Source organism: Hemicordylus capensis, chromosome 3, assembly GCF_027244095.1.
Source record: "Hemicordylus capensis ecotype Gifberg chromosome 3, rHemCap1.1.pri, whole genome shotgun sequence".
NCBI classification, from domain to species: Eukaryota; Metazoa; Chordata; class Lepidosauria; order Squamata; family Cordylidae; genus Hemicordylus; species Hemicordylus capensis.
This window is the reverse complement of record NC_069659.1, coordinates 51,092,209-51,119,952: the sequence shown is the minus strand read 5'-3', so window position 1 is coordinate 51,119,952 and position 27,744 is coordinate 51,092,209. Positions and strand designations below refer to the sequence as shown.

At 45.7% G+C, this 27,744-nt stretch overlaps 1 protein-coding gene and 1 long non-coding RNA gene across 4 annotated transcripts in view; one reads left to right on the top strand and one right to left on the bottom strand.

The window, feature by feature from the left end:
- SLC19A2 (solute carrier family 19 member 2) overlaps positions 1 to 13,703 on the bottom strand; it is a 33,185-nt gene extending 19,482 nt beyond the window's left edge. Inside the window, exons 1-2 of one of the 2 annotated variants that reach the window (XM_053310933.1) lie at positions 13,204 to 13,703; positions 5,648 to 6,115 (exon numbers count right to left, since the gene is read on the bottom strand). In XM_053310933.1, the coding sequence (XP_053166908.1) occupies positions 5,648 to 6,115; positions 13,204 to 13,404 (669 nt within the window). In that variant the 5' untranslated portion in view covers positions 13,405 to 13,703. Of the gene's footprint in view, positions 1 to 5,506; positions 6,116 to 13,203 lie in introns of both variants that reach the window. The other variant, XM_053310932.1, reaches the window with a different exon arrangement.
- Positions 1 to 27,744, top strand: part of LOC128351416 (uncharacterized) — a 35,153-nt gene that overhangs the window by 3,610 nt on the left and 3,799 nt on the right. For both annotated transcript variants that reach the window (XR_008319766.1, XR_008319767.1), the window contains exon 3: positions 8,157 to 8,212. This is a non-coding gene — a long non-coding RNA (uncharacterized LOC128351416). The remainder of the gene's footprint in view (positions 1 to 8,156; positions 8,213 to 27,744) is intronic.

Here is a 27,744-nt window from a genome sequence, read left to right as displayed (position 1 = left end):
GAAATTCTTCTCCATTTCAGTTAATGGGCACAAAGTCTCGATCTTGATTACTCATATCTTGTGTTGAGATTGGATTTAGAAGAATGCTGGTCAGATTGGCAGATTACTGCAAGGAGAAATTGAGGATCAACCATGACAAAACAAAAGTGGTCATTTTTGGTACCAGTAGAATCAAACATAAATGGACAATTAACACTCAGCAATTAGAGCAATGTCCCTCCTTTAAATATTTGTGTGTCTCCTTTCAGAAATCTTTATCTTGGTCAGTCAATCTTAATGCAGCCCTATAAACTGCACAACGTAGAGTGGGGAACATTTTTAAATTCTTCTTCTCCAAGGGAGGGGGTAGTTGTCAATTAATAGCTCATGCACTCAAAATATTTCAGGGCAAAGTAATCCTGCAGCTTTTGTATAGGGCAGAGATTTGGATGGAATGTGAAAGTGAGTGAGATATTAAGAACAGTCCATAATAATTTTCTGAGGAAAATTCTGGGCCTTCCCTCGGGCACATCTAAGAATGGAGGTGGGACTGCCCTCAATCTCTGAGAGAACATCTGATACTGCTAAAATATTTTTTGACAACCTTCTGGAAGACCATCTAGTTAAATCATGCTATTGGCACTACCAAAAGTCACCTTAAGTGGCGCAGCGGGGAAATGCTTGACTAACAAGCAGAAGGTTGGTGGTTCGAATCCCTGCTGGTACTATATCGGGCAGCAGCAATATAGGAAGGTGCTGAAAGGCATTATCTCGTACTGCGTGGGAGGAGGCAATGGTAAACCCCTCCTGTATTCTGCCAAAGAAAACCACAGTGCTCTGTGGGTGCCAGGAGTTGACATCGACTTGACGGCACACTTTACCTTTACCATTTGCACTACCAAGAGGGAATCAGTGGGCAGATATGCTATTCCATATTCTGCCTTCTCTGCCTTCACTAGAGGAACATAAGTCATGGAGTAAAGGGAAAATCTGCAATTGGCTCTTTGAGCAGGATGCCAGCCTAAACGTTAGTTTGGTCCAACATTCAAAGTTCTCCCAGTGGTATCTTCACTGCAAGAAAAACAGATCCACTTTGCAGTACCTACTCAACCTCACCAGTTTATGTTTTCAAACCACCCCCTCAGTATATTTTGAGGGTAGATTTCACAGCATTCCCATGGAAGAGCGCCTCTGCCCCTGTGGCCAGGGGCAAGTGGAGTGTCCTCCACTTAAACATTACGTCCTACACTGATCCTTTTATTGAACAATAAGATAATAAACACTGGGTCAGATCATTGATCAATTCAAGGGTTCTGAAACAGAACGTGATAATTACTTGCTTCCGGATAGGTTTCCTTATGTTAGTTATCAAGCAGCCATTTTTGCTTTATTGTCTTTTAAAATTAGGAAGATAACTATCTCTGCTAGCCCTGCTACACATCTGGCTAAGTTGTAGTTTCAAGACTAGTTCTCTTATTTGAGTTGTACCCATCAGAGTTGTAACTACAGTTTTATTTTCATGCATGTTGTTTAGTTAGTTATGTTTTTACTGTCTAATTTGTCTTATCTGTTTTTCTTTAAGCATGATGTACTAGCTATTATGTTTTATTATGCTTTAATATGTGTGATATGACATGTGGTTACAACAAACTTACTTAACCTATAACCAAAGTTGGCAAATGTTCAATGCAGCCCTAATATTAGGTAATAATGTTCTTGATCACACTGAGGTGCAAATTTAAATTATGATGGTAGGTTAAAGCTTAACCAAAATTACATTTTGGTCACCCAATGACTAATGTGTCATGTAAACACTCTATTAAAAAGAGGAGGTGTTGGGGGAGGGGGGACTGTGGCAAGGATTCAGAACCACCATCTCAAAAAGAGAAAGCCTGATAATGTTAAAAGTCACCAAAGCATCCTAGCAACTTTCTACAAACTCACATATTAGAAGCAACCCACAGGTTCTACATTTCATCTACCCTCCTTGTTAATATTCCAGTTGTACAGTTACCTAATGGAACTAGAGAGTTTGGTAATGGGAGGTAACATTAGGACATAGTAGCTGACAGAACATTGCTTTTAAATAGCATGCTGTCACCCTGAGACAGAAGTAGGCTGAAGTCAATGGTGCAATACTAGACAAGTTAACTTCCCAGTTCCTCAGCAGAGAACACAAACGTGTACACCTATTGTCTAGAAAACAGATCTATAAATTTAAAGTACAAAACCACCGATACTCTTATTTGTCTTCATCTATGCAAATACGTTTAAATACGTTTGAGAAATGGTTGGCTATGCAAACAAGGTGTGATTTGTAAGAGGAAAAGCATTCCAAGCGCGATAAGGTTTAATGAAAAAAATCCAACACCTGCCATTTGTTCAATGCTCTGTTACTGGTCACCATTTTGTACCCATAATTCCAGCATAATACGGAAGTGAGAGCACAAATGCCTCTTGGTCACATTGCAGCATGGCCAACAATGAAGAACAGCCATGCAAGTAAGCTCTCTATGCTGGCTGGCCCTCAGCCTTCATCACACACACCCCACTTCACATCTCATGTTGCTTTTATAATAGGAAAACTGTTTTGAAAGTGAACAAACAAGTGGATGGGAAAGCCTTCCAGCCTAACTCTTCTTGAGGTGCAGCAGTTGAGCAGGCTGCAAAGGAAGAAGTCTCCTCTTTCCCACAGCACAATTCTCCCTTGCCCCTTGTATTTTGTTCAGGTATTACTTACGACTGGGAGAGAGACTACATAGGAGCATAAGAAGGTGCCATATACTGAGTCAGACCGTAGGTCCATCTCACTCAGTATTGTCTACAGAAACTGGCAGTGGCTTCTCCAAGGTTGCAGGCAGGAGTCTCTCTCAGCCCCTATCCTGGAGATGCCAGGGAAGGAACTTGGAACTAGGTGCTCTTCCCAGAGCAGCTCCATCCCCTAAGGCAGGCATCCCCAAACTACAGCCCTCCAGATGTTGCTGAACTACAACTCCCAGCATCCCTAGACACAATTTTTTTGTGGCTGGGTATGCTGGAAGTTGTAGTTCAGCAACATCTGGAAAGCCGCAGTTTGGGGATGCCTGCCCTAAGGGGAATATCTTATAGTGCTCACACTTCTAGTCTCCCTTTCATATGCAACCAGAGCAGACCCTGCTTAGCTAAGGGGACAAGTTATGCTTGCTGCCACAAGACTGCTCTCCGCCCTGTGCAAAGAGAGCCAGTTAAGACATTGTGGCTGTAATCTATGAAGCTTATTGCCCTCCACAGGCTACAGGAGGCAGGGGATCGGGAGTTAAATAGCAGGCAATATATGTCCCCTTGCTGCAAGGAGGCGACTACACGATAGCAGGGCTGTCTGTCACACTGTTAAAGGTATCTGACTAGGTGTGCATGTGCACTCCAGGGCATAAGAGAGGGAGACAGTGCTTCCAAAAGTTTCCAGAAGTTCACCAAGGGGGTTTCAGCAACAGGATGGGGTGGGTGGGGAGAAGAGCCATTGTGCTGTTTGTCACGTATGTCACAGTAACAGTTCCACAACTACATTCCACACACAAGTCAATGCATCAAGCATTCCATGTTCCCACACAGAAGTGCTTCTTCAGATGAAAGTATGAGAACTTCATGCAACAAGTGAGAAACAAGTGCATTTGTGTGCAAGAAACGGATCTTGCAGAAAGGTCCTTCAATTTGCCTTCCTAGATTAGGCTGTCTCCTGGTCTTCCATTGCTCATCTGACTGAGGAACTGGATAGCTAGGCATTACCCACACCCAGGGAGCTCAACTGCCCAAGATGAACCTGGAGACAGTTGCAAGTGGTATAAATTTTCTCTAGCAATTTCACTGCAAAATTATTTGCTCAAGTATTAGGATAAAGTGAATGAAACTTTCAAAACTGGAAAAAACAATGTAGTTTCTGGTGGGGGTGGGGCTGAAATGAGCATATCTTCCTCACTTGCAGAACTCACTAGCAATTTAGAGAAAACCTCTGTTTTCATAGGGAAGTTCTTAGGTTACACTCAAATTCACCTCCTGTGCTTAAACGGAATTTTTAAAGCTCTTTCTAGAGCAGGAGTTGTCAAAAGGGGTTTGTGAACCCTGGGGGATGCGTAAAGGCTTGCTGGGGGTATTTAGATTTCTTCTACTCCCCCGACACATTGCCTGCCTGAGGACTCATCTTAGATTTAAACCAAGAGGAGAGGGGGCAGAGTGTCCAGCAGCATTCCTCCATCTTCTTCTCCTTCTGATTAATAGACTGTGCTCAGGCTCAGTCCACCCTCCTTCATCCTAAGCAAAGATAGGCTGTTGTGGCGTCAATTCACATATCTACAGAAGGACTAGAGAAGAAATTGTCTGTCCACAATGATTTTCTCTGCTGGGTAGTAATTCCTTGGAATGCTACTATCTTTAATTACCAATATTCTAATTAAACAATTGCAACCTAGCAAAACAAAAACAGAACCCAAAACACACACACACTCCCCTTTCTGGATAAAGAACAGGTTTCCAAGGAGTGCAAAGCCATCTAGAAGCATCTCTAAGCAACCATGTCTCCTTTATTTGTAAGCTAACCTTGGCTTTGTTGGCTCATATCCAGTGTTCCCTCTAACAGGAATTCCTAGATGTTTTTCACTACAACTCCCAGCATTCCCAGCTGAAATGGCCTTTGGCTGGGGATTCTGGGAGTTGTAGTCAACAACATCTGGGAATTCCTGTTAGAGGGAACACTTGCTCATACCCCTGGGCCATGTCTGACATTTCACTAATGATTATTCAGAGCTTTCCTATAGCTCTCCCTATGCGTTTTTTGCTTCTAGTTATGCTACCACCTGCAAAGGCAGCCTTCCATCTGCAACAGCCTCATCTCTTAGGTGGCTAGGAGTCCACTTGCGGAAACTGATCACTATCACCAATTCTCAGTAACAATTAGATGTCCTAAACAGACAGAAGTCTGCAGTCTATGGGGCATTATATTGGGTTTGCTTAGACTTGTGAAAGGTAGACTCATGAAAGGTACTAAGAGCCAGTGTGGTGCAGTAGTGAGAAGGTCCAACTTGGAGCAAAGAGACCCAAAATCAAATCCCTGTTTGGCCATGAAGCTTACTGGGCAGCCTTGGGCCAGTCACCTTCTCTCAGCTTAACCTACCTCACAAGATTGTTGTAAGAATAAAATGGGGGAGGGGAGGAGAGCACATTGTATGCCATCCCAAGCTTCTTGCAGAAAAGGCAGGTCAAAAATTAAGAATATTTATATACTCCTTTCTGCAAGCCTTCCTTGCCTTTTCCACAGCAAGAAAGAACCACCAATTTCAGCAAGCAGTGAGACTCCCTCAACACAGCCATACTTAAGATCATATCCCCAGACTTTAGGACAATCAGATATATGAAAACCTCAAAAATTGCCTTGGGATGTCACAAGCAGTAGAGACACAGTCGGTTGCCACTGTTCATTAACCCAACAGACAGTTATCTGCACAATTGCAGGCTGGTATCTTCCAAATCCCTGCAAAGCAGCAGGACTGCTTACCTGCTGTTCTGGAGCATGCTCTTCTACATTTAAAGGAACCTTTGATTCAACATCTTCCCACCCAGGAGCCCTCTTTAGAGCAGGGCCATCCTGGACGACTGCTCCATTCATACAATCCACAGCCTTGGTTTCTTTACTGACCTGGATGCTTGAGACATGGTGGAAAAAAAGGCTTTTCTGTGGCATGGGCAGAAACCAGGCCACAGCAAAGGCAACGGATACAGAGGTGAGAGAGACCACATTCAAGATAAACAGTGACCAACCAGCAACAGACACCAAGATCTGTCCAGTGACAGAGCCCACAGTATAACCCACAAGGGCAGCACTTCGACAGTAACTTGTGACTTTCTGGTACAAGTTCAGGTCCACAATGCTATAGAGGTAGGAATAATAGGCAATTTCTGTTGCAGTCACCATGCCATAGAAAAATTCCAGGAATTGAAAAGCCAGCAGTTCTTCGGCATAAAGGAGCATAAACCATGTCACTATAAGGCTCAGTCCTTGTATAAGGATTACAGGCTTGTATCGGAGATAGTCCGTTAGCAGGAAAACAGGGAACAGCAGCACCAAGTAAGAGTAAGTCCATACTGGGTAGATCTCGTTGAAGATCTGAAAGAGGAAGAAGCCTTTTAAAAACTGAAATTTTACTTTCTGAAAACAGTCCCCCCCCCCAAATGTGTATCCCATCTTTCAGTCTCAGAAATGGGATCCCCATACTTGATTAATGGAGAGCTGCACAACTTCGGCCCAACAGTTGTTGGACTACAACTCCATAATTCCTTACAACTGGCCACTGTGGCTGGGGATTATGGGAGTTGTAATGGCACAACCTTTAATGCAAACGTCTTTAATGTCTGTCTTTACTGTCTTTAATGCAAAGTTATCTTCTCAGCTCCTTTATGGAGCTGCTTTTTGAATTAAGGGAGTGTCTTCAGATCTGAATTGTGTGCAAGCTAGCTTTTTACAAGCCCGGTTACATTCCCCAAGATGTTTCCAACATGGCTATCCTACTGGAGACAGGACAGTGCCGACTTGAGATCAGAGCTTGGTTGATTGCCTTTAAATTTTGGCTGAAAATGTATATTTTTAGGAGAGGGGTTATCATCCCATCTCCCTGCTGATGGCCATGATAACTCCTGGGTGACTAGGAACGCCGGAAGGACTTGCCATATTGGGTTGGCACCTGCTTTCCTCCCCCAGATAGGGTACAATTCTACAGTAGCTCTAGTAAAGCAAGACTTTGGGATATATCCCTTCAAGTCTTTTCTGCATCTGCTCGTACATCCTGCTCACCAGATTTTGTTGGCATCCCATATGGAAGTGCCTTTCAGCTGGCTGCTTACCTATGTAGTTATCAATATTCTTTCTCTTGTGCAAGACTTAATCTACTCCCTTCATGAGTTTTGCAGGGGAGATATGCTGTGATTCCCCCGTCGTTGAACGTTTGTCCATGATTAAGAAAAACTTTATTCAGGTCTGGTTCCGGCCTAGTCAAGTATCTAGGTAAGCTAGGCCTGTGAGTTATGAACTTCAGTACTGCTGCAAGGGTTGCTATGGTAACATAATGTATCAATATGCTATTAGGAGGGAATTGAAGGAATTGGGACAACATATAGGCTGCAGTGTTAAGAACTGCTGGCAAATGGTGATTGGTGCATACTCTCAATGTTACTAGTTATATAGTCTGATGTTTGACCTTTACTATAATTGGGTAACTGGTTATGTTATATGCTCCTGATTGGGGGGAACATTACTAGGAGTGTGCCTGAACCAGTTCGGAGGCCATGCTGGAGGCCTCCGAACCGGTCCGGTTCCGAGCCAGTCTGGCGGCTCAGCACGGAGGGGGGTTGTAGCTTTAAGGGTGGGGGGGTAGTACTCCCCCCCCGCCGCTCTTCCCCCTCCGGCGCTGTGGTTTTTTAAAAAAGTTTCTGGGGCAGCAGCGTTCCTCCCTGACACCCCTGGCCCCGTCGTTAGCCTTCCAGTGCTCAAGTATGCTACACGCATGTGCCCGTTCCGGCGCGCGTGCGCACTCGCCACGACGTGTGACGTGTGATGTGTACGGAGTGACGTGTGACGTGTACGGACGTGTACCACGACGTGTGACATGTACGGAGCGCGCACCGCGGCGGCAAGTGCGCCGGAACGGGCACATGCGTGTAGCGTACTTGAGCACTGGAAGGCTAACGACGGGGCCAGGGGCGGCAGGGAAGAACGCTGCCACCCCAGAAACTTTTTTAAAAACCACAGCGCCGGAGGAAGAAGAGCAGCGGTGGGGGAAGTACTCCCCCCCCGCCCTTAAAGCTGCAACCCCCCTCCGTGCCCATCCGGACCGGTTCGGAGGCATGCACATTCCTAAACATTACAATCCTTACTTTGCATAATGCTGAAACTCTGTTCTATTATGATTGGTTTAGACAGTGTGCTGTAAGCTCCTAATTGGTGGGCCTATGTTTGCATTAAGATCTTTAACTTATAAAGCACTTTTGCCAAGTCTACTGGGTGTGTAGCCACCCGGCATGTCATGATAATAACCCTTGAACCTGATGGATGGTGTGGCCTCTGCTCATTAAACGAACTCCTGGAGATTTTTCCAACATCCATGTAATGGTCAGGAAGTGGAGTTAATCCAGCATGTTTTGTTGTCCTGCAGCTTCCCATCCTGGAGCTCACAATAATTGATTACGCCTACACTGACTGCTCTGTCAGGTAAGATCTAATCAATTTTATGTTAAATATCTATTGATAGATAAAAATGAAGGTGACCTTAGCAGTGGCTAAATTCCTGTAAGCTGCTGTTATGAGGAAGAAATTTGTAAAGTGATATATTTTATTTATTTATTTAACATAATTGTACACCGCCCAAAACGCAAGTCTCTGGGCGGTTCACAATAAAAACAAGTAAAAAGATTAACACATCACAACAATTTAAAACTTAAAACAAGGTTAAAACTATTAACAATAATCAAACTATTAAAACAGTATACAGTTTTAAAAACCGGTTCAAATGTCCAGCGGCTCACCTGGTTCAAAGGTGGGGGGGGATATCTTTAAGATGGGGGGAGGGTGCATGCCACACGTATGCGCAGCAGGCACTTTCAGTCCAAGGAGGCACTGGGGCGGCAAGGCAGTACACTGCCTGACCGTTTTAGAAGACGGCGTCAGTGGGGGAAATGTGGCAGGAGAGGTAAGAGCATCCTCCCGCATCCTTATTCCCCCCCAACCTTCAAACCAGCAGGCACACACGACTACCCCATGCAGCTTGTTCTACCATTGAACCAATCATACAGATGGAAGAGTCTTCCTAAGATACATAACAAAATGCTTTCCATACAAGGGTCCGTTAATGCTGCAGAAATATTGCTCTTCCAGAGTCAGCTGGAAGGCAGTCTATCAGCGTGGTTCCACACAGAACCTAACCGAGCACTATATTCCTCATTACAGTTTTGCAATATCTTGGCCAAGATGACCAAGATGCGATAATATGTTTGCTCAAAAGGAAGTGCCATTTAGCTAAACAGGACTTAATAACTTAAGACTCCTGCTTCCCTGGGCATTATTAAAATTTGCTCTACAATTGTTTCCTAAACCGGTTTGCTCCTAGCCATCAGCAGTCAACCATTTAATTACTGGTTTTCTGCATACAAATCTTATCATTCCTCGTTCTTTTTTCTTATGGACGCAATTGTACAAAATCAGAAATAAAAATATATTTTAGAGAACTACGGTCAAGTACCTACCCCAATATGTACACTGCAGCCCTAGAAAATTCAGATTTGGGGGAGGGATGCCAACAGCCTCCATAGGTTCAGAAGAGAACATAAGACAAGCCCTATTGGATCGGGTCCAGGGCCCATCTAGTCCAGCATCCTGTTTCACACTGTGGCCCACCAAATGCCTCTGGGGGGAATCTGGTGGGTCACTGTGTGAAACAGGATGCTGGACTAGATAGGCCTTGGGCCTGATCCAGCAGGGCTGTTCTTATAATCCCACAGGCAAGAGCAAAGGATAGTCCCCCTATCCTACTGCTACTTCCCTGCAACTGGTATTTAGAGGCATCATGCCTCTGAGGCTAGAGGGGTTTGGATAAATTCATAGAGGACAGGTCTATCAATGGCTATTAGTCCAGCATCCTGTTTCACACAGTGGCCCACCAGATGCCTCTGAGAAGCCCACAGGCAAGAGGTAAGGACATGCCCTCTCTCCTACTGTTACTCCCCTGCAACTGGTATTTAGAGATATCTTGCCTCTGAGGCTGGAGGTAGCCTATAGCTTCCAGACTAGTAGCCACTGATAGACCTGTCCTCTATGAATTTATCCAAACCCCTCTTAAAGCCATCCAGACTGTTAGCTGTCACCACATCTTGTGGCAGAGAATTCCATAGGCTGATTATATGTTGTGAGACAAAGTGCTTCCTGTTGTGAGTCCTAAATTTATTGGCAATAAGCTTCATGGGATGACCTCTGGTTCTAGTGTTGTGTGAGAGGGAGAAGAGAGGATGGAGGCCATCAACAGCCTAGCTGCACCTTTCCTCAGCAACACCATGGAGCCTGCCAGCTCATTGTACCAGAGGGGAGACAGGGGTTGCTGCTTCTCATGATGCTGGTCACTTAGGTCAAGCCCCCAGGGATGGATGAAACAAATTCTCTCTGCAGCCAAGCTCCATGGTCCCAGCACATCACTGTGCCTCCAAATTAGCATTTAAGCGTCAATAGCACTTTGGCAGTCCCCACTGGTGCTTGTATTTATGTCCACACACACAAGTTAGGACTGAAGGATGGCAATTCCAGGTAAAACAGATGGTGTGGAAGCTACCTTAAACTAGGGACGTATTGATCCCAGAGTATAATGCAGTAACCTTCACTCTTTCAAGCAGAGGTCACTTGTATTAAAAATTTAAAAAACCTTCAGTGTGAGAGCCATTTCTTTCTGTGCTGACCTCTACACAGTACTGCATTCTTACAAATACAACAAATATTTATATTCCACTTTTCAACTGCAGTTCCCAAAGCGGTTTACATAGATATAAATAAAAAAAATGGCTCCCTATCCCCAGAGGGCTCCCAATCTAAAAAAGGAACACAAGATGGACACCAGCAACAGCCACTGGAGGGATGCTCTGCTGGGGATGGAGAGTTGGTCTCCCTCTGCTCAATAAAGAGAATCACCACTTTAAAAATGTGAGCCAGCGTGGTGTAGTGGTTAGAGTGCTGGACTAGGACCGGGGAGACCCGAGTTCAAATCCCCATTCAGCCATGATACTAGCTGGGTGACTCTGGGCCAGTCACTTCTCTCTCAACCTAACCTACTTTACAGGGTTGTTGTGAAAGAGAAACTCAAGTATGTAGTACACCGCTCTGGGCTCCTTGGAGGAAGAGCGGGATAGAAATGTAATAATAATAATAAAGTGTCTCTCTGCTCAGTTATCAGGGGACTTCCAAGATGGTGCAGGGGTCCAAGAGGGCTCTGTTCCCCTTAAGGGAGCCCCAGTGGCCCTCGGCAACACGCAGCACTGCACTGTGGGAATGGTCCCCTCCATGTGGTGCCAGAGATTCTGTGCAGCACTGTTCCCTCTAAGGTGTGTGTGTGCATGCATAAGACGTCAGCCCCCCTTGCAGCTTTTGCTGGCAGGTGCACAGTCTTGTCATGCTGCTGCTCCCATCACCACCGCCGCCCAAATGCCCTCCAAGGTCTTGATTTCCCCCTCTCCCAGGCGGGCCTCCACCTCCTTCAGCTCTTATCTGAAGTCTCATAAGAGAGTCCAAAGTCCCCTCTCGTGAGGCTTCTGTCAAGATCTGCAGGCGGAACCAGAGGATCGAGGTGGAGGACAACAAAGGTGGCGGCTTCTGGCAGCCCAGAGCCTCCTCAGCACTGCGGCATGGCTGCCGCGAGGAGGCAAGAAGCAAGATTCTGCCAATGTAAGTGGCAGAATGTCGGTGGGGGGGGCCTAAAAACAGTTTGTATGTGTAATTAATTACTTCACATAAGCTTACAACAGGCAATTTATCTATTGATACAATATAGAAAAGGATCCAGGGAAGCAAACATTCAAGGCGATTTTGATCTCAAGGTTAAAACCAGGGAGTTGAACCAAACCTGAAAACTGGTTCAGGGAAGTTCTCACATTAAATTGGAACAGAAGTTCAGTCTCCTTTAACATGAACTCCTAAACACAAGTGCCATGATAATCAGGCATTCAACTCTGAACAGCACACACTGTTCTAGTTTATTTTGTTTAGAACATTTTAAAAACTCATAAAATTAGTTCAAAGTTCCCCTCCTTGGTATCTTCAGATAGGACTGAGAGGGACCCCTGCCTGCTGCAACCTTGGAGAAACTGCTGCCAGTCTCTGTAGACAATCCTGAACTAGATGGACCAATGCTTCCTATGTTTATCTGTCACTAAATTTCTGGTGTTATTACCTGCCTTCAAGGTTCAAATCAGCTCCAGAAGATGGAACACAAATGTACAAATTAACCAATCTACTGTTAAGGCCCTTTGGCAAGCAGTTAGCTTGGCTAATCTAAGGCATGTGTTAGCTCCCATCTCCAGGGTATTTGGAAGGAAATGAAGTCTACTGCGTGGCTATCAAATTATAGGGGCAACTAACACTCAGGCAAACAACATTTTACAGGATAAGAGTAAGAAAGCAAGGATGAACTCAAATTTAAATAAAACTTAGACAAGTTTTATTTATTTTTTTATTGTTTTCCAGGCCATTTTAAACCACCAATAGCAAATACAACTGCTTCTTTAAAAAGAAGACAGATAAATAGAAGTGTAAAGTACTTATTTCCTTCAGTATTTGGGTGTGTGTGTGTGCTGTATCTATAGTGGCACATAACACACATGTGCACACAGTGCCTTGATAATACCGCCCAGAACAAAACTAATTCTGCTCACTGATGAAAAAGGTTAGAGGGAACACTGCTGTGCAGAGTATTCTGCTTCAGCTGAAGCTGCACAGGCCAAACAAACGACTGTTCAGGGAGGAGTCACATGCTCAGGGTTGATGTGAACCACTACTGCTTCCCAGGTCTTACCGTATATAAAGGTATAAATCATTACTCCACAGATACTAACGACTGAAAACTTAAGAATTCTCCTAAAGGAACCTGACCAGTGGAAATCTACAGATTCACTTGTTGATGCCCAGAAAATGTCACACTTCCCATCATCACACTCTCTTCCCCCTTATCCTTGCCCTGAACCAGTATCCTCCATGCGATATCCTGGGGAAATTCAGCAAACCCATGAGTCATCTCAGAGCTTAATTTTTAAAACTAGGGATGACGGGAGTCAAACCTCCTCTGAACTGGCCTATTTGCATATACACATGCATATACTTCTTTTCAACAAAAAGTTCATCAAGCAATTTATATAGCAAAACGAGGTTCCCTGCCCCAATCTAGGAAGGAAGAAACTAAGGGAGACACCAGCAATAGCCACTAAGGAGACGTTTGCTCCCCCCACCCCACTAGAGAATAAGGAGCGTTGCTCTCCCACTACTAAATATTATAAGAACCACCACTCTTAAGGACGCCTCTTTATCCCATTAGCAGTTCAAGAGATCTGAGCCCATCTACTGGGAACAAATAAATCCAGGGTTCTTGACTAGGCACTGTTGAGTTTCCTCTCGGTTTGGGGGCAAATCCAATCAGATGTCCCCTTCCACTCGCCCTCTCACGATAGAGTTACCTGGGTCTCGCTGAGGTTCTTGTCTGGGCCTAACAGGTAGGGGGTCAGGAAGGGCTCCGATGGCCGCAAGCTGGAGAAGAAACCGTAAGTGCAGAGCACGGCGGTAGGAAGAACCCAACAGAGACTACTGGCAGCCCGACCCGCGCGACGAGGCAATAGCAGCCGGGACCGGAGTCCGCTCAGAACACCCGGCTCTTCCATCCGATGAGCCCCGGAGCGGGGCGTCTCCGTGCGCGTGTGTCTGCCACTCAGCGGTGCCTAACCACGAAATACTCTCGGGCACAGGCAGGCAAGGACAAATCAACAGAGCCACCCACGTGGCTAGCCTCCAAAGGCACCTTGAGTCTGCGCGATCGTATTAACAAAAAGACACTCCTCCTCAGTTTCCGGTTCAGAATCAGATTTAGAGAGGAATTAAGGGAATCGTATAACGTGAACCCACGCAAATGCGGAGGCGGGGCGCCTGCAGCCAATGAGGCGGCAAGGGGGCAATTTTAAGTCGGTTTGGCTGAGATGTGTTTTGTAGGGGCATAGGGCTTTTGCTTTTTCTGTATACGCGGTGTAGTGATTTAGACATCAGCCGGACACGGTCAGCAGACATGAGAATGCGGGACAGGGAAAAGCAAGAGGCGGCTTGTGGCGAGGAGCAGTACGCTGGGCGACACGTCGGCGACCTACCCCCACCTCCTTACTCTTTTATCTAAGCCGCCTCTCGCGTGGAGACGCGAGAACCGGCAAGCTGCGACACCACTCCCCCAGTCTCACGAGAAGTGGGGCGGGGGTGTTACATAGTGGTCGCTGTTGCAAGAGGGACTTTTTCTAGCGCAGGGAGGGCGAAGTCGATCTCTGCGTGCTCAATGGAAGAGCATCTGCTTTGTGCGTTTTGGGGGAAGGTTTATAGCGGCTTCGAAGTTGCCCAAATAAACTGATGCAAGACGTGGATTTTTTTAAACCCGGATATAAATCAGGTTGCACTGTAACGCGCAATGAAAAACCCGAATCGTGTGTGAAGTGCTCTCCGATAGCTTGCAGGGACTTTGGAGTAAATCTGGCCACATGTGAAAACACACCTTCCATTCTGGAGGAGATGCGAGCTAAAAGTCTAACGTCGCCATCGGGAAGCATGCATCTCAGACTCCGAAGTACTTGAGTGTGCCTGAGGCCCCCTTCCATCACATCACCTCCCCTCCCGCTTCTTCTGTTCAATTTGGGGATGAGACTGCAGCGCGGTGAAAAGGCATCTGCTTTGCATCCAGCAGGCCCCAGCATCTCCAGGATCTTCCCTGCCCAAGAGGAAGGGGGTTGATCCAGTGTGGGGAGGGGGGATGGTGTGTACTCAAACCCTGTCCAGGGGAGCAGTGGTGTTGGGCGAGCGGGGTGCCCCGGCCTAGGCCCTGGCTGAAGTGCCTAACCACTTGGAGCAAATGGAGGGGTGCTGGAGCTTGCAGGGGCAAGAGTGAGTGAAAGGGGATTACTGGTGAGGAAGTACAGCGGAGGACACCTCAACTGTTCCCCACCTCCCACCCCACCTCTTGCAGGCCCTGAGGGAACTGAACTATCACTTTGGGTGGAAAGGGCATACAGAGCCTGCTCAGTGGGGTGGGGAGCCAGGCCAGTGGTTTCTGGGTGGGGGCTGCCAGCCACAGTAACTGGAGGGGGGGTGGCAGACACTATGGGGTGTGTGTGCCTGGTGCCCCTTCCCAACATGCTGCGGGAGCCCCAAGTATGGTGGGAGGAAGTGGGGTGGCTTCCTCCCCAGAGGAGGACACATTGTCTTTTTCAGGTTCCTATTAGCCAAGGGGGGGGTGTTAGGCGGCGAGCACCCTAGATCTGCAGCAGCAATGGGAAACACCGTGCAAGCGCTGGGGACACACACAGGCCACTGCAGGGCCTTCACAAGTCTTTGTACCCAGCCAGGTGCCCTAGTCGGGGCTTCAGTTACCTCGCAGGCAACAGCAGGGAGCAGGCAAGCCAATGCTCAAGGCATCGCAGCTGGCCGGAGTGGCAGCTGCACCAACGTGAGGGCAGCGAGGACAAGGTTTTGCCAGGTCTGCTCTATCTGCGTAGCCAGATGTTCCGTGCCGGGCTTCCCTGGGGCAGCTGTGAGCGCAGGCATGGGCCTGCACAGCCCCTAGTGAAAAGGTACTTTTGTGGGGCAGGCAGCCTGTCTCCAAGGGCACCAATGCTAGTACTCCTGGAGACCCAAACCATGGGTTCTTTCTTCCTCAAAAAGGTTTCCATCTTAGACAGGTTTTCTCTGGGCTTTTACATTCCTTTTGAAGGGGCAGGAAGACAAGGAACTGGCTAGGAACGGTTAGGGGTTTGGAGGAGGTGGTGGCATAGGCTGGGTGAGGTTATTTCCTAGTTCTAGTCGGACTTGGTGGTGATGGCGAGGTAGTTTCGAGGCACCATCTTATGCACTGTTGAAGTGCTCCACTAGGTGGGCACCAGAGATCCTCAGGTAAAGTGTGCCTTCAAGTCGGTGTCAACTCCTGGCACCCACAGAGCCTTGTGGTTTTCTTTGGTAGAATACAGGAAGGGTTTACCATTGTCTCCTACCGTGCAGTATGAGATGATGCTGTTTAGCATCTTCCTATATCGCTGCTGCCCATAGTACCAGTGGAGATACAAACTGGCAACCTTCTGCTTGTTGGTCAAGCACTTCCCCGCTGTGCCACTTAAGATCCCTCAGGTAGGGTTGCCATGGGAGCTGGGAGGGGGGAAGCTAAGCTCTAGCCCTTGTAGAAGTGGAGTTATGGAGCAAAACGTGCAGTTACTGTTCTGCTCAAAAATTATTTTTGAGCCAATTTGCATAATATGCAAATTAGGCAACCGTATTTGGAAAGCCAGAATACGGCACCCCAATCCATATTCTAGTGACTGCACATTTTGCTCCATAACTCCACTTCTACAAGGGCTAGAGCTTAGCTCTTTCTTTCTTTCTTTCTTTCTTTCTTTCTTTCTTTCTTTCTTTCTTTCTTTTTTCTTTGTTTCTTCTTTCTTTCATGAAAGCTGAAATGTGGGCGAATCTGGGTGGGATAAGCCGTCTGGGTGAGATGCTTAAAATCCCAGTGAAACCCGGAATTTCAGGGTGGTGGGGATTGGCAACTCTATCCTCAGGCCATGGAGCACTCCCAGAAAAAAACTAACCAGAAAATCCAAAGAACTCTGGCATGGCAGGGAAGGGGGTTCTTTCTCCCTCAAGAAGGTTTCACCGCAGGGTGGCCAGATTTCTCTGGGGGGATGGTGTGCTCCTTTCACCTGGGGTGGGGGCAAGCTCTACATCATCATCATGCAGAAAGGCATCCTGGCAGGCCAGCTTCATTGCGGGAGGAGGCAGAGGAGAACACCATGGCGTTCTCCCCCCCCCCCTTCGTCTGTGGTGGGATAGCTGGATGGCAAGCACAGAAGGGGTAGGCCCTAGGGGTATAGGGTAGAAGGGACTGGATTACAAGTCAGTACGCAGGAGGGACTGGCCAAAGGGCTTCGGTCAACCCCCAGCTGGGTGGCTGGGGGCCTTGCCATAGCCCTGCCAGTCTATTTGGCCTGGTTCCAAGACAGGTGTGTGTGTGGTCTGCCTTGACCCTGGTCAATAGTAGTTGGGGTCAGACAAGAGAGTTTAAGGTGTGCCCTGACCTTGCTATCCAGCTACCTACACAAAGCCTATTTGAGTATGCTATACATATGCTGGTAATCTTTAATAAGGTTGTGGCCAATTGCTTGCCCTGTGCCTAATTCCCACTACCTCTGTCTGTCGCCTCTTCCTTCATATCAGCACAAAGGGTCCCCTTCAGTGAGAATGCCGTGGGAGGGGCGGTTGTGCTGAGGAGGAGGTGGCTGGTGGGGCTGGGCTGTGCGCTCTCACTGGCGACCTGCCCCACCTCCCTGCTCTTAATCTAAGCTGCCTCTTACATGCACATGGAGATGGGAGAGGCGGCAAGTACCACCACTCCCCCAGAAATGCTCCACTCGGCTGCAGGCAAGGGCAAGTCAATGGAGCCACCCACGTGGCTAGCCTCCAAAGGCACCCTGAGCCTTATCAAAGACACTCCTCATTGATTTGCCTTCAGTGTAGAGTGGAAAGGGAATAACGTGACCATGCAAACATGGGGGGGTTGGGCGCCTGCAGTCAATGAGGCGGCAAGGGGACAATTTAAATTGGTTTGACTGAGATGTGTTTTGTAGCGGCATAGTGAATTTGCTCATTCTGTATATGATGGTGTGGTGATTTAGACTTCAGACAGACACTGCCAGCAGAATGAGTTGTCCTTGCAGTACCTATAAGTTGTGTCTTGTTCTGTTGTCCGCATACATCTTCAAAACAATGTGTGCATCATGTAGTATTGCAATGAAGATGTTGCATTTCGCCATGAAAGACTGAGTCAGTACAGATCGTAAGGCTGCAGATCCTAAGGCTTGGCACACTTAAAGTAAAGTTGCATCATCGAGTCAGTGTCGACTCCCGGAGACCACAGAACTATGTGGTTTTCTTGGGTAGGATACAGGAGGGGGTTACCATTGCCATCTCCCGTGCATTTTGAGATGATGCCTTTCAGCATCTTCCTATGTCGCTGCTGCCCGATATAGGTGTTTCCCATAGTCTGGGAAACATACCAGCAGGGATTTGAACCAGCAACCTCTTGCTCGCTAGGCAGGTTATTTCCCTGCTGCACCATTAGGTGGCACACTTACCTGGGAGAAAATCCCTCTGGACACAGTGAGGAATATTTCTGCATAGACATGCACAGTAGCGTACTGTAAAAACCTGTATTAGAAAGTTTTAATCCACTACAAACTTCTCTTTGCTGGCCTCATTTCTATCTCTCCACCCCCATCTCCTTTTGTAATATTATTTTGTTAATTGGGTTCCAGGGGAATATCATTCAGTCTGTAGAGCCCCTGCATGTTCTACTGCCCTGGGTCAGCATCAGCCAGAAACAGGCATTCTTAAAATAGCATCTATTGAAACTAAACAAACATGAAGGTACTACATACTGCTATTTGCAGGCAGGGGCATAGGAAGCTCTTTGGTGACTGGGGGACAAAGTCCTCCGGCTCCCCTGCCCCCTAGGACTTAGAAGCATGTGCACACCCAGGCCATGCCCCTGCATCTGATGTCAGATGCAAGTGGCATGGCCACTGCCCAAAAGATGGATCCTCTCCCATTCTCCCCAGTCAGTGTTTCATTGAATGGCTGGCTGGGCTTTTTCCTTCCGCCCCATCAGTTTCAGTGAAACACCGCCTCTGGAGAAGAGGGGTGCACCTCACACTCCTAGCTGGTGAGCACTTCGTTCACTGGCTGGATGTGGGAGAAGGCAAGAGGTGCCCAGGGTGAGGGAATGCCTTGGTGGGCCCCCCAGGCCCTGGCGGCCAGGGGACAGTTGTCCTCCCATGCTCCATTGTCTCTACGCTCCTGTCTGCGGGTATATAAAACACAATGCAGACTATTTCTCACCCTGCCCACAGAGTAGCCAGAGGGAACCTGGCAGATGGACAAGGGAGACTGGGGGAGAGTAGTGTATGGCAAACTATGTTTTAGAGATAGGTAGGAGAATGTGGGGGAGATCAGATGGGTTGAGAACAAAACGGGGAAAGGGAAGGGTAGGGTGGTAGCTCACCACATTACCTCAGGTATTGCAATGGAGGTGGGCCTTGAATTGGGCCTGGCAGCTCCATCAAGCTCTGACCTATTAGGATTCTAACTGCCATTAAGCCAGCTCACTGGGAGGTCTTTGGAGCAAACTACACACAAACACCCTGTTCCTATACTGTAACTAAACCCAAGAACCTCAACACAAAATAACTGCTTATTCTTTCCCAGTTTATTCTTGTTTCCCCTCTTCCCTCTGTAGTTATTCTTGTATCAGTTTTGGTTGTGAACTCACTGCAACAGGGACTTGTCTTCTCACTACTTGTAAAACACAGATGATGCTATACAAGTAAGGATATTGTTAATGAAAGTACCTCAAGAGTGATTGGCCTGCACCCATTAGTTCGGGCGAATGTGGGGAATTTAGCTCAAAAGGGGAGACAGTTCCAATCAGCCTTAATTTGTGGAAGCATAGGAACTCAAAAAAATCAGAGAGAGAGGTTTGAATTAAATCAAAAAGGAGTTTATTAAAAATAAAATCAAACTAAATTACTATGTGGCCCTAGTTTAAAGGCAATACACATATGCTAAGAAACAGACTATTGTAAGACACATTTAGCTTAAAGTTCCAAATTATGTGTAAATTCCCAGGCGGGCTAGAGAGGTACTTTAAGATAGAGGGGCAAGATTTCAGAAATAAGAGAAAGGGATAGATTCAGCCCTGAAGAAGCTGGTCAAGAGGCTATATTACCTGTCTTCAAGAGGGGAACACCAAGGTGGTCTGCTGGAGTTTCTTGTTGCAGTCTGATGGGGCACAAGGGAACACTGAGCTATTTCGCAGTGGGAGTCCCAGGTGTAACAAGGAAGCACACTGGGTCATGGAGTTAGGGATACTTATATCCCAAAATGTGTGTTGAGGGCACATTTCTTTTGTCCTGTTCTGCTGAATAGGTGAGCTTAGACAACCTTTTTTTTGGAATGCATTGTGAATTAGTCCTTCTTGGGTAGTAATGTGTGTGAATCGCCTATGGCATTCAAGGCTGATTGTGAGGACAATTGGAGTGTGCAGGTGCATTTAAAGAATATCCTGTGCTGAGAAGGGCTTCTCAATAATTCTATCAAGAGTTTCAATGAGCACCTCTTCAAAGTGACATCACTGACTCATCCCTATTGTAATGGAGTCTGTTGTCTTATCTTCCTTGCAAGAGGAAGAGGGGAGTTTAGAAGATTTCATTCCAAAGCTGAAATGATCTTGAATGCCAAACACTTGCAGTAGCTAGTCCTGGAGTCTGCTTAGCCAGGGCCTCCTCACAGAATGAGGGAGTGTAGATCCAATCCCCTTTCCAATTTGTGGGGATTGTAGCCAAATCTATGGGCGACCACTGCCAACTAAATGACTTGTCCCCATGTTTTTTGTTGTCATTTGTTGTAACTAATGTTTTAGCGTTTTGTTTGTTGTAAACCGCCCAGAGACGTGAGTTTTGGGCAGTATAGAAGTGTGTTAAATAAATGAATGAATGAATGTATAACATAGACTGGGAGTTCACATTGTGGAGCATAGCAAAAGTGCAATCTCCAAGCCTGGAGATGCAGCTGCAACCAGGGAGGATTCTGGGAGCAAGCAGAATGAGCTCAGCTGGTAACAATAATATAATCATTTTCATGTTACCTTGCAAGCTGGTGAGCATCAAATGCTCTCTCTGTTAGAACTTCCCTTTTGCTAACTCCAGGACTCCCTGCTTTGCTAAAAAAATAAAATGTGCTTTACAACATATCACTCCTGCCCAAGGTCACAGGACTTACATAATTATTTCAAGTAAAAATATTTAGCAGGCTTCAGGCAGTTCTCTTGTTTTTATAGCCTTTTAGTGCTTTTAAGTGGCAGCATATCAACTATTTTGCTATGCTTTCCCTCAAACTTCCAAAAAAAAAAATTCTGGAAGCCACAAACTTTTTGCTTTTAATTGTATTTAGAATACAAGCTAAAATTGCCAGAGTAAAGGAATGATTGCTGAGAGTTCCATATCAAGATCCTCCAGCAGATTATAGCATCCCAGTGGTCATAATGAGAGTCTAAAATAAGTGAAAATGGAACATAAGGGAAATAAGAGGCTCCTAAAATGAAAGACAAATAATATGACATCAAAATGCCAAAGACATACTCAAAACTTAACATTAAAGTTAAGGTAATGTTGATTGATAAATTGTGGCTAGGTTCCAAAAAGTTAATTCTGGTGAGCCCAAGGACTTGGGCATGCTCTCTGGGATTTTTTTTGCCTTTGATACTGAATATTTTCAAAAGGGGTTACTATGGGCAGGGTGGGAGGCAGATGGTAGAAAACTCAAGCCCAAAATTCCTTTGTGCGTACATAACTCAGTTGTGTCATTCTTTGGATGTCAGCTGTATAAAATAGAACAATAAGACTAAAACAGGTAATAGTTTCCCAAAAGAAGAACAAAGAGAGATTTATTAAATTACAGAGCTTCATAATTTCAATTATCAGACAGGAAATGTTCTAGAAAGGGTGAGAACAGGATACCAGGGACAGAAACTATGGGACAAATGTGGCAATATAATTACAGGCAAGTTAAGTGGTACAGTAATCATTAAGAATTTTCAACACTGCTTGAGTGTCTGGTACTCATGGAAAAATATTGAATGACAAGCTGCTGAGACACAAGAAGTAAATGCAGTTGAGTGAGAAGTATAAACTGGTTTTTGAAGGCCCCATATTAGGCAATATATCTGCACAGTTATTAACACTGTAGGAAGTTGCTCCATGAGAAATGATGCCAGTTTATACCTGCAGAGTTGCAGTTGCATAAGGATTACAAACATATTTCAGAATTAACTTCTGCTTCAGCAGGTTTTTCTCCTTTCACCACAATATTCTTGAGGGTCTTCCTGAAAACAGAGAAGGAGATGCTCTTACGGTTACGGTTGCCACCAGCTTGTTTGGTAGTGACCCAGGACTGGGCTTTTTCTGTGGCTGCCCCAGGGTTTTGGAATATGCTCCCTGCTGAAATAAGAGCATCTCCTTCTCTGTTTGTTTTCAGGAAGACCCTCAAGATTCACCTGTTCTCACAGGCTTTTAAATAGAATTAATTTTAATATTTTTTTAAAGAATTGCTTTAAAATAATTATAATTTTTAAAAAAAATTTAAAAAAGTTTTTATTTCTTATCTATGCTACTGTTTTGTTTTGTGTATTTTAATCTATGCTGGTTTTTAAAAATTGTTTTAAATTTTGTACACCGCCTAGAGATGTATATATCAGACGGTATAAAAATATGATAGATAGATAGATAGATAGATAGATAGATAGATAGATAGATAGATAGATAGATAGATAGATAGTCAAATGACTGTCATACATTGATCAAATTGTTGGAGAACAGAATACCAAAGCAAGCACGGGTGGGTGGTGGGGGATACATTCAGTTGTAAACCAAGGAGTTTTTCACACCCGGCTTTTAGTTCACATCTCCTCCAGAATGGAAGTGGTACATTCACATATTGGCCAGATTTACCCCTGTGAGCTATCGGGAAGCACTTCACTTACAATGGGGGGGGGGGGCATTACTTGTGCATTAGAATGTCGCCTGATTTATATCCAGAGTAAAAAAAATCCACTTTATGTATCGGGTTTTGGGGGCAACTCCAAACTCCCAGTTAAGCCTCTCAGTAAATCCACGAAAAAGCCTGTTGTCTGGGGAAGCTCCAGGTTTGTTTGGGTTTTGGGTTTTGCATTAAGAACTTTTTTGGAGAGAAAGTATAACTATAAAGATTCAAGTATTGTAGAGCATTTGGAATGCTCTACAATCTGTGGAATGCACTCCCTGCAGAAATCTGTAATTTGAACTCTTTATTGGGTTTTAGGAGAGCCCTTAAGACATATCTATTTGGCCTGGCCTTCCAGGGTTTTTAAATTGTTGTACCTGGTTTTTCAGGGTTTTAAAACTATTGTTTAACAGCTGTTTTATGGTATTTTAAAATCTTTGTTTAATTGTTGATTGATTTTAACTGTTGATTGATTTTAACTGTCTTTGTTTTATCTGTAAACCACCCTGAGCCAGTTTTGGAAGGGCGCTATAGAAGTTTTATTATATTGTAATTTTAATAGGGATCTGTGAGAGTCTTAAATTTTACTTCTAATTAAGGATATACCAGGCAGAGAAGATGAAGTATATATTTCATTTCTCCTGCCAGATCATCAAGCTAATGTGGCTAAGTTCTGCCTAATGGCAATGAACATGCAACAACGGTTAATGACTAATTAACAGTTGGGCTTTTCAACTCTTTGGCCCTTAAAGGAGGAAAGCCTCTGCTGGAGGCTGCTGTTGGCACTGGCAGGAGATGTCAGGAGGAGGTTTGTGTACATTCCATCTCCCAGTTGGTAAGGCTACCTCCAGGCTTAGAGCAAGGCTCCCTTTCCACTGTGCTGCCTGCCTCTCCTCCGGTTTTGCTCTAACACTGAGCACTTGGGGTGAATACTGCCCGTTTGCTGAGTGAGAGTCAGCTGCTTAGGTTTTTCAACTCTTTGGCCCTTAAAAGAGGGAAACATAGACTGGAAGTGCAGCTTCTGGTGCAGGTTGCTGAAGCCGGCCGTCAAAGGGGGCCAGTCTTTGGTGGTGGCCTTTGGGGGTGGGGCCAATTGCGTTGTTTTAGACTCCTGGTAGGGAGCCTCCTGTTATATTGTTGCTGCCCTGTGATTAGCTGAGCCTGGTGTAGGTATGTGTCTTGGGTCATCCAGAGATAGGGAGGCAGGGGGTATCTCCGGGGCAGCTATTCCAGTAGTGGTGGGGAATCAACTAAGATTTGGCACTGACAGGTCAGCATGTCATAATAGGGGAAGGGAATTCAGTAATTTAATTGTGGTTTCCACCTCAATCAGGCCTACCACCTCTTTGATCTTGGAGAGCAGTGTCTACAACTCACAGAACCTCACCTTATTGCTTTGTAATGCCAGGTCGGTCCCCAAAAAAGTCTGAGATCATCCATGCCCTGATCTTGGATGAAGATGCCAACCTGGTGTGCATTACAGAGACCTGGTCGGGAGAGGCTAGTGATCCAGTTTGGTCCCAGCTCTTCCCAATGGGTTACTCTGTGGTGGAGCAGGTGAGGGGATGTGGGCGCGGAGGTGGGGTGGTTGTGGACTGTAAGAATATTATTTCTCTTTCCAAGATCCCTCTGCTGGAGGCTGGGATCAGAGAGTTGGCCTATATTGAATGTGTGTTCCTAAATCTAGGGACCAAGGATAGATTGGGACTTCTGTTGGTATACCAATCACCCCATTGTCCAATGGAGTCCCTAACTGAGCTGATGGACCTGGTTGTGTCGTTAGCATTGGAGTGGACTAGGCTGTTGGTGGGGGATTTCAGTGTCCATTTTGGGATCAGGTTGTCAGGGGCAACACAGGAATTCATAGCAGCCATGACGACTATAGACCTATCCTAAGTGGTTTCTGGCCAACGCTTGATGCAGGTCACACACTTGACTTGGTCTTTTGTTCTGATCAGGGTGGTGTTCTGTGGGTGGGGACACTTGTTATCTCCCCACTGTCATGGACGGATCACCATCAGGTTAAGGTAGGACTTTGCAGTCACAACTCACTTCTGCAGAGATGAAGGACCCATTAGGTTGGTCCACCCAAGAAGGTTTGTGTGCATTGGAATCCAATAGGATTCCAAGAAACCTTGGAAGGGTTTCAAGCTGGCTCTTCTAGTGATTCTGTCGATGCTCTGGTGCAAATATGGAATAATGAACTTACTAGAGCGGTAGACACAATCGCTCCTAAGCGTCCTCTCTGACCTGCTTTAAAGTCAGCCCCGTGGTATTCAGATTAACTGCAGGAGTTGAAGCGGTGAGGTAGACGACTAGAGTGCAAGTGAAGGATGACTTGGCATGAATCTGACAGATTGCAACACAGAGCTCATTTGAGGATCTATGCTCTGGCAGTGCAGATGGCAAAGAAGCGATTCTTCTCTGCCCACATCACTTATGCAAATTCATGTCCAGCTGAGTTGTCTAGGATTGTGTGGAGGCTACTTCATGCCCCCTCTGCCTTGAATTTGAACTTGGAACCATCTGTCATTCGCTGTGATGTTTTTAACAACTTTTTTGCAGATAACATATCTTGTATTCATGCTGAACTAGACTCCACAGTTACTGAAGTCTATCATTGAGATGCCCAGCAACCCCTCTTGTGTGATTGAATTGGATCACTTTCAGTTTGTTACTTCTGAGGATGTGGATAAACTGTTTTGGACTTTACACTCCACCACCTGCTCTCTTGACCCTTGCCCAACTTGGCTTATTTCATCTGGCAATCATATTTATATATTTTATTTATTTATTCGATTTCTATACCACCCTTCCAAAAATGGCTCAGGGTGGTTTACACAGAGAAATAATAAATAAATAAGATGGATCCCTGTCCCCAAAGGGCTCACAATCTAAAAGAAACATAAGATAGACACCAGCAACAGTCATAAGATAGACACCAGCAACAGACACCAGCAACAGGAGGTACTGTGCTGGGGTGGATAGGGCCAGTTATCAGAGGGGATCAGAGATTATCAGAGAGGATCTGGTAAATATCATAAATACTTCTCTGAGAGAGGGCAGGATGCCTCCTTGTCTTAAGGAGGCTATTATTAGACCTTATTTGAAGAAACCTGCATTGGATCCCTCAGTTAGCTAATTACAGACCTGTCTCTAATCTTCTTTGGTTGGGCAAGGTGATTGAGCAAGTGGTTGCTTCTCAGCTCCAGGCAGTTTTGGATGACACAGATTATTTAGATCCTCTCCAAACTGGCTTTCAGGTGGGCTATGGGGTTGAGACTGCCTTGGTTGGCCTGATGAATGATCTCCAATTGGCGATCGACAGAGGGAATGTGACTCTGCTGATCCTTTTGGATTTCTTGGCAGCTTTCGATACCATTGACTATGGTATCCTGCTGGGTCACTTGAAGGAAGTGGAATTGGGTGGCACTGATTTACAGTGGTTCCACTCCTACCTCTCTGGCATTCCACATGGTGTCACCTGGAGACTGCTGTTCTGAAAAATGAGAGCTAAAGTGTGGGGTTCCACAAGGTTCCATACTGTCTCCGATGCTTTTTAAAGTCTACATGAAACCGCTGGGAGAGATCGTCAAGAACTTTGGTCTGGGATGCTATCAATATGCTGATGACGATCTCTTTCTCCATACCAACTTCATCAGGAAATGGCATGATCCCCCTAAGTTCCTACCTGGAGGCAATATTGAACTGGATGAGGGATAATAGGCTGAAGTTGAATCCTAACAAGATAGACATACTATCTGTAGGGGGTTGGGATCCAAGAGATGGTTTAGATCTGCCTGTTCTGGATGGGGTTACACTCAGTGGTCCCTCTTTTCCCCCCCCCATCTCTGTGCAGAATGAGTTTTGTTCTGGGCAGCAGTATCAAGGCAGTGTGTGCGCACCTGCATTCAGAATGGCGCCTTCCTAATTCAACCTGAGCAGACATCCAAAAACTTGTGAGTGCGTGCATGTGCACACGCCTTAGATGGAACAGTGGTTACACTCCCCCTGAGAGATCAAGTTTGTAGTCTGGGAGTGCTCCTGGATCCCAGACTCTCCCTGGTTTCTTAGATTGAGGCTGTGGCCAGGAATGCTTTTTATCAGCTTTGGCCGATACACCAGATACTGGAGACAAGAGACAAGTCCATTTCTGGAGACAAGTGACTTTAAAATGGTGGTACATATCCTATCTATAAGACTCATAAATCATTTCCCCCGAAGTTCAACTTGACTCCCAACTCAGCTTCCGATTGGCCAACACACCCTATAAACGTATCTGGGGTCAGCTTTCTCCCATTAAACTGACCCAACACGCTTGCTCTGTCACTGTATTTCTTACTGTTAATGATTTTGTTATCTTGCATTTGCCATAATTTAGTAGCCCCAGACTCCGTAATTAGAGAGAAATCTCTGCTTAGATTTTATGATCACAGAGTATGGCATAAATGATGAAAGATGCAATTGCAGCTTGAATGTTCAGAAATAAAAATGCAGCCAAGGCTCTGAAACACAGCACCACTTTTTTCTTTTCCCAATTCTATTGAATTTTGCCTAATCCTGTGGTGGTTGTTTGTGGGTCACCTGACTCATTGGCCAAATTTGGACATAACACAGAACCACCACCCCACACATGCTTACCGAATTCAGATGAAAGTGAATTCGGCAGTCTGCAAGGATGTCCTCCTTTGATTAACGGACAGCTGCAGCAGCCAATCGGGACACACAGAGAGAGGAGCTTCCTTCCCTCAACTCCAGTCCCAGAAAAGGCTGCCTCCATTACTGAATTCGGATGTTAAGAAGGCAACTTCAAACCGGAGGTCCAAGCAGCGAATCTCACTTCAATCCCGAGGGTTCAAATTGGAGTTTGATGAGCAAACCCTCGGGCTAAGTTAGAGTCCAAACTGCAGTTTCCCACATTTGGACATTCAGGTTTGGGGACTTATGGCTGCTCTGCCTCCTGTTCCCCTTTATGGCCGAATCTGGCTGTAGTTTTTTAATCTGTGTTGCCACTGCTAATCACACTTTGACTGCTGAGCATCAGCAGTTTTATTCCCTAGTCAGAGCTAGAATAGTCTTGGCTGTCCTGTACAGATTAGGAAATATTTGTACAATATTAGACGGACATAAAATAGATAGTAGCTAGCTACTGGGTACATTTGCACTATATTCCCTACTTCATTTGCATTGCTAAGTAGTCCTCAAATAGAAGTGGAAACTACATTTCGTGCAATACAAAAGTCCATAACTGTGGTGAGTGGTCTGGACTCTGGAGTGATAGTATTTGGAGCCTCAGCCACAGTAGTTTTACAGTATCTAGAATTGTCGATATGGACAGGAAGGTTGGAGACTGAGAGGAGAAAAGGGTGGGCCAGATCTAGGTGCTAGTT